The sequence below is a fragment of the Candoia aspera genome, chromosome 11, assembly GCF_035149785.1.
Source record: "Candoia aspera isolate rCanAsp1 chromosome 11, rCanAsp1.hap2, whole genome shotgun sequence".
Classification (NCBI taxonomy): domain Eukaryota; kingdom Metazoa; phylum Chordata; class Lepidosauria; order Squamata; family Boidae; genus Candoia; species Candoia aspera.
This window is the reverse complement of record NC_086163.1, coordinates 6,619,845-6,631,832: the sequence shown is the minus strand read 5'-3', so window position 1 is coordinate 6,631,832 and position 11,988 is coordinate 6,619,845. Positions and strand designations below refer to the sequence as shown.

General features: G+C 45.2%; 1 protein-coding gene across 1 annotated transcript in view; it reads left to right on the top strand.

Annotated features, from left to right (window-relative positions):
- The first annotated feature begins 351 nt into the window (after positions 1–351).
- Positions 352–11,988, top strand: part of PLA2G15 (phospholipase A2 group XV) — a 28,886-nt gene continuing 17,249 nt past the window's right edge. Inside the window, exons 1-2 of the mRNA XM_063313092.1 lie at positions 352–445; positions 5,830–6,348. Of these exons, the coding sequence (XP_063169162.1) occupies positions 352–445; positions 5,830–6,348 (613 nt within the window). The remainder of the gene's footprint in view (positions 446–5,829; positions 6,349–11,988) is intronic.

Here is an 11,988-nt window from a genome sequence, read left to right as displayed (position 1 = left end):
CCATTTTGCGCTCTTCCCATTGTTTATTCTATCTCCCCACCCCCCCACCCCAAGAACTTGTACTGATGGCCAGGGTGGAAGAGAGGCACAGAGCATTGCCAGTCTCTGTCTTGACTGACAGAGACTGCCAGATTCACACATTGTATGAATGCATATAGGGTGTGCTTTGTCTGATTTTGACTTCGCATGTTGCGCCCGCCCAGTTGTCATTTATTCAATGAACCTCCTTAAGCCATCACAGCTCGGTGTGGTGTGCTAATTGGGTTTCTCGCTTGCTAAATCTACCGGATTCCACGTACCCAGCGCTAGAGCCCCCAGGTGGACCCTGCAGGTTTGTTGGGCCGTGACCCTATGATCCCGAACCAGAGTACCACCAGGGTTGGTGGGAAATGTGGCCAGACCGTCTGGAAGATGTGTACTCAAGGAGATTTCTTTGTTGATCGAGGTAGCACAAACTCCTTCTGCTGAGTCTTCTCTTTCTCTTGGGACAGGATGTCCACATCACCAGAAAGGGGGGTTCTGCTGTGGCTGCAGTCCAAGGCCAGGTCAAAGTGATGCCACCTCCCCTCTGCTCGCCCAGGCTAGGAACCGTTGCTAAATACTGGAGAGTCCCTCCTTGAGGGGGAGATGGACGGTGATAAATTTGACAAACGAACGAACAAAGAAATAAAACGTCCGCACCTTCTTGCTGAGATGGCTCACCCACATCTGAGGCAAATCTCTTCAGCATGCAGCTAGAAGGATCATGCAGTTCCCTGTTCCCAAAATCTGGCTCTGAGGAGAAAACTGGAAATGAGAGGACGTGCTGGGCCTAAATAGCCTGTTTCTGTGTTGTTTTAGTTTTTCTTACACATCAGCACTGCCAGTGAAATAGGTGAAGCCCTTATTTGTGGTGCTTTGAGCCTCTAAACCAGGGTTTCTCAACCCTGGGAACTTTAAGATGTGTGGACTTCAACTCCCAGAATTCTCCAGCCAGCCAACACTGTCCTAAGCAGTCCCAGGTTTTGCTTTTAGGGGGTGTGGAGAGACAGAAAGAGGGAGAGAGACAGAGGGAGAGAGATTTATTGAAGAAGGAAGAGCAGGAGGAGAAGCAGCAGATGTTCCATCAGAGAAGGTGAAGAAAACCAGGACCATCATTCCATCAGTCAAGAATACAGGAGCAAACAAAGGCTTGGCATGATGTGTGAAGCCAGACAATGACTGATCTAAAATTATTCAACCTAGTCCTGGAAAAAGGAAAGTGTAAGAAAGAAACTCAAAACAACCCTGTGTTGATTCTGTTTGGCATAAGAAGAAGTAAGGAAAAACTCTGGCCGGGTTTCAAGAGCCTGCTATTGTACCCTATAACTGTAAAGTAGTATTTCTGAAATCCTTGCTCTGTCTGTTTCCTGATTTGGCCAACTTCAAAGGGCCAAAATATGTTGAGTTTCTTTCTCATGCTTCCCTCTATCTTAGGATGGGTAATCTTTGATCCTTGCCCTCCACCTTCCAGTGAATGGCTTGTGCCTTCCTTCCATCCCCCTTTAATGATTTTCTTCTCCTTTCCTCAAGGTTAGCTCTACATTCCTTTACAAGATACTTCAGCTATCCAGCAGTTTAAAAATGTTTAAGGAATACACAAGGAAGCAAACACAGCAAATATAAGAAGCCCTTTGGGCAAATAGTGGACCTGCTCAACAAGATCTCAAGGAACTGTAAAGGGAAAGGCCTTGTCTAGGAGAATTGGGGCGCACCTTCACCTTGATGAGGATTGCACCATGTTGCTGCAAAGACAAGCTCTCTTGCCGAGGCCTAATAAACACACCTTCCTTGATGGGAGGGGAAGAGCACCATATATGGGGCGGGAGAGAAAGATCCACTGCTGAGTAGTACAGAAAAGAAGTGGAAAGACTTGGTAACTCTCAGGCCTGCCAAGGAGGTGAGATGACCCTCCAAGGTTCAGACAGTAAACCTGAGGTTGCCAAGCCATTCTGCCGTCAAGTCAAGAATTAGCATAGAAGGACATGGGCTTGATGCAATCCAATTGCACCATAAAACCCTTCCTTCAAAGCCCAGGCTGTCCAAACAATGCAGTCTTCCTGGAATTATTTTATAATCTAGTTTGGAGGAGACCAATAGCTTTCAGAGATTTTATCAAATTACCTTACATTATCTTAGGGAGCTCTCAAAAAGCAATCTGTTTGGAGAAGAAAGATTAGCAAAGACATTGGTTGCTGTATTCTTGAGCAAGAAACCCTGAGTTCCCATTTGAATTAAAACTGCAGTTCAGAAGTGGATTGAGAACAAGAGAAGGGCTCCTCCTAACTGCCCTAATTATTCCTGGCGCCAGAATATCAATTTTTAAAAACTGCCTTGCTTTCTCAGATGGAAATTTCCTGATGCCTACACTAGAAGGTGAGACTATTACAAGAGCTTATGAGATGATCTCTCATCTATTAATGGGAAATCAGAAGTTTCAGGTCTTTAATATTAAATATAAGATAATTAAGCAGAACCTTAGGCTAGGCTAGATTCCTGGATTTCTTGGAAGTTTCATGTCAAAATGTTGATCCTGCTTAGCTTTTCCAGACCAACTAAGGTTGACTAAGTACTAACGTCTGGCTGGATGTAAATATCCCTCTGCATTTCTGCAAAATGCATTTGTACGTTTTGACTGCGTACATAAAGGTCAGCACTTCTTAGCTTCCGCCCACCTCTGATAAATTTTTAATAGAAAAGTCTGGCTGTAATTCTTTTACTTGATTGTTGGACACTTTGCACACAACATGTTTTAAGCATATTTTGTTAAGCCAAGCAAGGATAGGTGGAGGTAAAGCTAAACCATAAATCATGGTTTATAACCACCGTGGCTAAATTCAAGCAAATTAATTATGGATTTGGGTACCGTAATGTGCAAATACAATCATAAGCCCTTTTTGACCTGCACCAAACCAGGATACAAACATGTTTCCCATCTCTGAGTCATCCTTAAGTTGTGCTTAGCTCTTCCTTTTTTAAAAGGGTGTTTTCCTTCTTATTCCAACCCCATCCAAGGGTAAGGCTAAGATATCTGGGCTGCAAAACCCAGATGGCAACTAGAGCAGCAAATAGTTAGCAATGTCTGATCTCTTTGCTACCATTTAGCGGCTATTTGTATTTCTGCAACCCAGTTATGCCAGCCTCAAGATATATATGTTCTGTTAGGCTTTATCCCCCATTATCTTGGAAGAAAGTTGAGTGACTGGCACAACTGGAAACAGAGGCCAGAGAAGCAGGTTAAAGTTCAACAATGGGGAAAGCAAAGTTCATGCCAGAATAATTTTCTCCTGACTTAAGATGGAGCGGGTAGCAGTTCAGCTCAGCAGAATGAAAAGGCCTTGGGTCAGGCCTACATTTTCCTCAGCTGTACTTTTAAAGTAATGTAGATTCAAGGATGGGTAGAGACCACTATGCCTTGTAAAGGGAGAAGGGCCTAAATCCAACTATCTGAAAGAAAGGACCATACTGTAGATGTTCTCCATGTGGTAACAGACTCAGCATTATTCAGCATATGTAAATCACCTGGAGCCATCCGGTTGCACAGTGTTGTTGGACGCGAAAAACAGCCCGAACATCTTTGGTGCAAATTTGTTCAAATGAAGGAAAATTATGCAAGAGACAAAGATGATTTCAAATATTTCTAAAGCACATTTACTCAGTGCCTGAGAAGGCAACTGAATGTACTCATAAATTTAGGAGTAGTACACCAGGTATCAGGTTAAGAAATCTACTTTTGCAAGTCCTTCAGATATGGTGGATTACAACTCCTATCATCCTTTATCAGCCTGGCCAATGGACTTTGGCTACCTTGATTCTACACGCTGGGGATGATGACTGTTTGTAGTTCAATATATCTTGAGGATATGCTAGGCTGGAGAAAAAGCTTCAACAGTTGCAGAGGGCCAATTTAAGCTTGCTGTTAAAATCTGTGTCTTTCAACACATTAAGCAAGTGACAAATGATTTGTTAATTTAAATAAAGTTGTGTTATGTGGTTTCTGTGGCATAGTTTAGCTCTCGGCCCAACCATATATTTATAACTGTTCCTCAAGTCAGAGGCGTGAATGAACCATTTGATGGATTTATCAGGAAGTCCTCCTTTAGCTGCTTAATGGCAGTCATGGGGGAAGAATGAGTTGCATGCAATATAAATGAGTTGCATGCAAAATGTATGCTAATAATATACATTATTAGTCCTTGAGCAACAACTCCAAAATTCAGAGACAAACTGAAAATGCCTAACAAGTGAGCCAATTTTCAAGATCAGAGCTGTTCACTGAAAAATGGGCAGGGGGAGGAGAAAGAGAAAAAACCAAGTTACACAGTCACTTCTGATCTTTGATGCTGATAAAGATTTGAAGGTTACATGAACCACATTTTGAAACACAATTTGCATGGAAGCAGCCCAGCATGTATAGAGTTTATTTATTTAATTAATGACCATTTGTTTAGTGACAGTTCAGACTCACGAAGGTGCCGAAAAAACGACTTACAACCAGTGCTCTCACTTAGGACCGTTGCAGTGTCCTGCAGTCACGCGATCACGATTTGGGCACTTGGCAACTGATTCACATTTATGACCATTGCAGTGTCCTGTGGTCACATGATCGCCATTTTCGACCTTCCCAGCTGGCTTCTGGCAAGCAAAATCAATGGGGAACTGCGTGATTCGCTTAACAACTGTGGTGATTTACTTAATGATTGCTGCAAGAAAGGTTGTAAAATCGGGTTGGAGTCACTTAATGACCACTTCACTTAGCAACTGACATTCTGGTCCCAATTGTGGTCGTTAAGGGAGGACTACCTGTATTACAAAAATGTGTACTGTATCCTGTTGCTTTCAATTAATTACTAGTCCAGAGAAGGTTGGATTAGACCAGAAGACATGGAACCACAGAAAATTGAGGCAAGCAAGTAGTACTTAACTCTCCCTCCCTCCACCCCACAAAAAAGAAATAATCCAATTGTTATTTGCAGACCAATCTGATGAAGGAATCTGGAGATCTTGAAAATCTGCTCCCCATTTTTGAATGGTTTTAATTATTGGTACTGTGGTTCTGAGCTGCTTATCATTTTCAAACAATTGGGGGAAGATCCATAGCTAATTCTTCTTTATCTGTTCTGTAAACCCGAAAAGGGCTTGGCCAACTTTAAAGCAAGTCACACAGTGCAGAGGTTTACTTTTGGACAGCTTATTTCTCTCTCTTTCTGGCAACAAAGCTCTAGTGGAGCCTGCCTCAAGCAGGGGTTGGACTAGATGGCCTCTAAGGTCATTTCCGACAATGATTTCATGGAAGATGATTATATTAAATAACAGAAGCAGGGGTTTAAAAGTGCCACGGAACTTTTTTCCCCCTTATTTTTGATGCAACAGGTTAGCGGTGCTTTTACTCTGGAAAAAAGCATCAGAGGGATACTCACCCATTCACTTGCAAGCAGGGTCACCATCCTGAGGATCTTTGAATTCTTATGACTTTAGAGAAAAAAAACGCACCGAATCAGGACACCACAGCTTAACAAGCCAGCATGTGATAGCACGAGAACAAGGCCTGCATAAATATTCAGTTAAACCAGTGTTTTTCAACCTTGGCTACTTTAAGATGTGTGGACTTCAACTCCCAGAATGCTGGCTGGGGAATTCTGGGAGTTGAAGTCCACACATCTTAAAGTGGCCAGGGTTGAAAAACACTGAAACTAACGACGACTAAGAAATGCACTAAACAAATTAAGGACACCCGGAAAAAAAAAAAGACCAGGTATCCTGCCCCGCCCCCCCGCCGACGTCCCAGCCTAAACTGCATCGATTCGATAGGTGATCGATTGAGCCTCGGCGGTAACGCAGAAGGCAAAGAGACCCAGATTTGCCCTCCTCCCTTATCGGGGCTTTTCATCGATGCATCCACTCGCAACTCGCCAATCTTGGATGGCTTCCAGGAGCAGGAGGAGGCGCGCGAGGCGGGGCGGAGCGGAGCGGGGCTGGTCCGGAACGCCTCCTTTCCTTCTCATTGGCTGCGGGGAAGCCGGGGAGCAGCGGATTGGCTGGAGGCTCCCCTTTTAGGGGCGGCCCGCCTTCTTCAGACACGCTCCGCCTCATTTCGGCTTCGGAAGGTGGCGTGGGGGGAGTGCTGTCGTTCTCCCGTTGCTGCTGCGGTCGCCGGCGGGGCGTGTGTTGAGGAGATGGGGCTGCTGCCGCCGCCGCCCGGCTCGCGGTTCTTCCCGGCCGCCCCGCTGGCCCTCCTCGCGCTGCTCCTGCTCTGCTCCCGGCCGCCCGCCGTGGCTCCGGGGCCCCCGCGGGGCAGGAGCCGCGCCCCGGGGCCCCCCATCGTGCTGGGTAAGGAGGCGGGGGCGTCCCAGGCTGGTGGGACCCTTCTGGCAGGGCCCCTGTTCGCCCTCGGGCAGCGGTAGCCCCGGTCCCCGGAGCGCTTAGACGGGGGCAGGAGACCCCCCACGCCTTCCCTGCTCTCCCAAGCCCGGATCGTTCCGTTTCTGCACGCCTGTGGGTCAGCGGGGGGGTTTGCGGGTCGTTTGATCGCGAATGCGTGTCGGGAGAACTCACGTGCATATGCCTAACCGGGCTGGCTTGACGGGAGACCCTCGCTGGCAGAGCCCACCCCGGGGTAAACCTGCGCGTGTGCATGGTAAAAAGTGGATCTCCTTGGCTCGAGGCAAAACCTGCGTGCGGTGAGTCGGGTCGTGGGAAAGGCGCTCTGCCGGCGACCGCCGCGGCCCTTGCGGGTTTGGGGGCGCTCTGAGGGCACGTCTAGAAATATGCCGGGCGTGAGATGTCTGGGGTTGGCTCGGCTGTCTCCTGCCCGCTTCTTTGGGGCGGTAAATTTGGGCTTGCTGAGTAATTCAAGGGTCCTGGAGTATGCTTTTATATATTCAGTAACTAAGCAATCTTATGAGTAGGGAGATTTTTTAAAAAAAACACCTGGCTTCTGTGATATTCTACATAAGTCTTACACTGACTTTATCAGGAAAACATTAGTTTCTTGTCTCTAGAACTTTCAGGTAGAAAACATTTGCTAGTTGAGTGCCCGGAGTGGGGGCTGAAGTGTGCAAATATGTTCTGAGTGCAAAACAGCTGTTCTTAATGCTCCAAGCTTGGAATAGAAGACTTCAAGGTCTGGAGTTTTGTCCCAAGCTTAAGTAAGCACTGAAAACAATCCTTTCTTTGTTTTTTTTAAATCATTTTATTTTTATTTAACCTAAATGTTTTAGTTAACTAGGGAACTTATTTATTTATATTTTATTTCTCCAGCCAACTGAATGTTGGAAGGAAAATATGTAACAGGGCTTGGGACTCTGTCCATTAATAGAACAATTATCCAAAAATGGAACAGGACCAACTTGGTTTGGTGGGAGAACACAACCTAGAGTGGATTTCATATGAACAGGCTGGATTTGGTGGGCGGGGGCAGTGGATGAAGAAAAACCTGACATTGCATCTGTTGGAGTAGGAGGCTCACAGTAGCTCAGAAGGTTGCTGACTCCCTCATTTATTTATTCATTTATTTATTAAACAAATTTATATGGCCTCCCAACTCAGTGACTCCGGACAGCTTACAAAATTAAAATCCACAATATAAAAACCCTTCAACCTCGCAGTAGCTGCAACACAAATGAACCACTTGATCGGCTCCATATCAGTCTAGGGTCCCCTTTAGGGCCTTTTGGAAAAGGTGGGGGGGTCAACCTAATCTCTGTGCGAATGATGTTCCACAGGGAGGGAGCCACCATGGAGAAGGCCCTTTTTCATGGTCCTGCTAGATGAGCTTTCCTCATAGAAAGGGCCTGTAACGTACCCTGTTTCTGCTCTGGTGGGCCGGGCAGATGTGACTGGGAAAAGGCAGCCCTTCAAATAAGCAAGCCCCAAGCCACGTAGGGCTTTAAAGATGATGACCAGCACCTTGAATTGGACCCGGAAGCAAATTGGCAAGCAGTGCAGCTCCTGCAAAAGAGGTGACACATGCGCAGATCTAGGCTTGTGCAAAACTCTGTGGGCCGCTGCATTTTGAACCAACTGAAGCTTCCGGATACTCTTCAAGGGCAGCCCCATGGACAGCGCATTGCAGTAGTCCACATGGGAGGTGACTAGGGTGTGGATGACTACTGAATACCCCTTTCTCTTCATTCCTGGTCACGTGACCTCTAGGAAAGAGCTATTTTTAAGGCGACGGGGCCCATTCTAGAAGCTATGCTCGGCATGCTTTCCCTGATTGCAGGTAGTCCCCGGGTTGTGATGGCAGTTGGGGCTGGAGTTTCCATTGCTGAGCAATGCTGTTGTAAAGCACAATGTCCCATGACCACATTGCTTAGTGATGCCGATCCTGGAAGTCCCTGTTGTCATCAAATGAGGATCGCAGGCCATTAAGCGAGGACCTCGCATGACCATGACTTGTGACTTCCTGCTGGCTTCGAACAAGCAAAGTTAACGGGGAGCCAGCAGGGAATTGCAAATCCTGGTCACGGCAAGCCTTTCTGTAGGCAACTCATGGGTGGGGGCATGGGCGGATGCTGCAGTGAAAGTGCGGGGAGGTGAATTCTGTGGCACGGTGTGTGGCCAGGCGTGCAGGTGGGGACCCCTCAGTGGAGAGACATGGGAAGGTCACAAATGGCAATGATGGGACACTGCAGCCGTCATAGATGTGAGCCGGTTGCCAAGTGCCTGAATTGCAGTCACGTGATGGTGGGGGTGTTGAGGTGGCCACACCTTTGAGGACTGGTTGCAAGACCCCCTCATTCAGTGCTGTCATAACTTTGAGCAGTGCTGAACAAGTTGTCGTAACCCAAGGACTACCCTGGGTTCATCCCAGCTCCGTGTTTCCCAATGTTGGCAGCCCAATCCAGATGTGTGGATTTCAATTCGCAGAATCCTCACTGGTGGCCATGCTGTCTGGCAAATCGAGACAGCTGGAGACCATGCAGCTGGAGGTTGCCAAGGTTGGGCAACATTTTTCCTCCCCCCCCCCCAATCCCGGTAGGTGGGCTGAATGTTATCTATTGCCCAGCCTTAGAAAAATGGCAAGTGGGAATCTGCATGCCATCTGTACTGGCCTCTCCATACAGCTTCAGTGAATTGGGAGGTTCCACACTACAGATTGGGAACTTCTAATTGTCCCTTGGGTAAAGTCCTAAATCTGAATTTTGAAGGAAGGAGCAAAAAAATTGATCCTCAGATGTAAAGTCAAATTTGCCACCTCATGGCGTAATTTATTGTGCATCTGCATTTAAGAGCTTTGGAATCCTCTCTGTCTTGGACAGATTTTTAAGTTTAATTTTCTCTTCGTTACTCACATAGGGCAAAGAAGTGCAGCTTCCTATATTAACATCTTTGTTCATCCCTGTTACGGAATGAAGCTGTATTTTCTTCTGCTCCGGAGATCTTGGCTGTCCTGTTCTGTTTGCTTAGTCCAGACGTTAAAGAAAAAAATACTGGGAATGGGTATCAAAGAAGGGGGCATGAGTTAATCATTCATCATTTTAGGTTGCTTTAATGTAATTGTATCCTCACATGCATGTTCTTAATTCAGCTGCGATCTGGTTCTGAAGCACAGGTATGTCTAGTTTGGCCCTCAGCAGAAGTATTGGGGAATGCATTTTCTTACTGGTTCTTACTGGTTGAGTTAGGTTGTGTTTGTTGTTTACACATTTTCTGCATGATTGTCCCTGAGTTCTAATAATAACTTGCTGAGTAAAACTATCTTGATTCACATACATAGTTCTATGAACTGTTTTTGGTTGGTGGCAATGAGTAATGTTCCACAATTCTTGGAAAAACTGAGTAGTTGTATAAATAAACCTTTCAAGTATTCCATTGGAGAATTAATTTAAAGAGAGGGAAGGACAAAACCAGAGAAAACAAATACGTTCTAAACTTTAGGTAGGTACCGAGAAGCAGAATCTTAAAATAAATTCTTAATCTGTTTGCAGATAATAGTTAGCTCAAACGTCTAGTTGTCTGTATCAAGTTTCTATGTGGCTAATGGTGCTGGAAGTTTTCCAACTTCCCTAGAAGTAGTTTTCATTAGTTCCTCTCTCCAGTTATAGAACGGCTTTTGTGAAATATCTGGAAATAAAATGCCTGGATTGCTTTAGGGATAATTCACATCTCCTTGGATTTTGTTTGCCCTCAGAATAATACTCTTAATAAATGCAAGGAGGGAACTTGATGTTCTGTAGCACTATGTAGGCATCTTGGTCAAAAGAACAATTGCACATAAGTTGCTTTACCACTTTAGGTAATCTTTACTGCTTTAGATGATCCATAGGGTTAAGGAACATTGGTGTGGAAGAAAAATGCCTTGTAGGTTGGTTAATGATAATTCATTGATTATATACTTGTGGTTTGATCTTGTGACCTTCCAGAAGCTTCAGTTAGTAGTGATTGGGAGTGCAAGAAGAAATCTTCAAAGCAGGCATTACGGCAACTTCATGAAAGTCCACTAAGAATGGTCTGCAGCAGTCTGTTTTCTAATGGGCTGAGTTGGGACGTTGTGTGTGAACAAGCAGCGTTCTGTAACGGAACAAAGCATTTCAATGCCACTTTCTGTTTGGATAGAAAGCATAACATCTCTTCATTTAATTATTTTACCTGAATGTGCATTGCCCCTAATCTTGAAAAATCTAAGGAGAATTGGACCTGGTTGTTAAGTGGATGGGAGACCACCAGGAGATTGTAAAGCTGTAAGCCAGAATGGGAAGTTGTCCTGGAAGAAAGCAGCAGCACACCATTTATGCACTGTTTCAAGAAAACTAGTCCAGGTAGTCGCAGGAGTCAGGTTTGACTTTCTGGAAACTTGCTTTTACCTTAATTTCAGTGCACTGAATCTTTTCTCTTTCCAGGGATAGTGTACTGATAGTTCATAGATTCACTTAATTTAGTTTAGATCATATTGTCTTAAGTTTCCATGTTTATGGAGTTAAATATATTTTCTGTTACAATCACCAAGCTTTCTTTCAGTAGTTTGGTGGGCCTTCCAGCGGTGCCCCCATCTCCATGTAACTGAGTCCCTCCACCTTGCTGCTTGTCATCCTCTTCTTCTCTTTCCTTCCACCTTTCCTAGCACTAGAGTCTTCTCCAGAGAGCTGCTAGGTCTTTGCATAATGTGTCCAAAATATGATGATTTAAGCTTGGTCATTTGTGCCCCAAGTGAAAATTCCAGATTGATTTTTTCTATGATCCATTGGTTTGGGGCTTCTCTGGCTACCCGTGGTGTTCTCAGGAGTCTTCTCCAACACCAAAGTTCAAAAGCCTCAATACTCCTCCTGTCCTGCTTCTTTAAAGTCCAACTTTGGCTTCCGTAGAGTGTCACAGGGAAGATCATGGCTTGCACAGTTCTGATCTTTGTAGGTAGGGATGTATCACAGCATCTGAAAATCTTTTCGAGGGCCTTCATGGCTGCTCTACCAAGTGCTAGTCCGTGGCTTTATTCTTGACTGCTTGTTCCTTTACTGTTGATGGTTGATCCTAAAAGGCAGATACCACTTCAGTATCTCCATCATCAATTCTAACTAATAGAAATATTCTTGTAATCTAAGTGCTTCTTTCCTTGAATGTACATCGTTCTAAAACTGGTCTTAAATCCTCCTCCCATTCCTTCATTGTCCTCCAAAGGTCAATAGATCTGAACTGGGACGTGGTAACAGCCGTCATTTCAAATTTTAAGAGTTACTTGCTAGAGATTTGGTTGTTAAGACTGCCCCTGTTCTAATGCTAGTTTTGAATGCATGTCACCTCATTGAATGTGGTAAAAATTCCTGAATTCTTAGCAACATTGGTACTCTTACTGATCTTACAGCCGGGACATTTTAAAGGTTAATGAGCTTACTGTGGCGTAAAATGTTTAAGGATGGGGTTTTGTCAGATGTCAGCATCCTATGCATCTTAGGCTGGCCTTAGGAGGCAGGGGGAGAAGTAGATCAGGATCTGTGGACGACCCATGGCTGATCTTGAGCAGACCAGAAACCA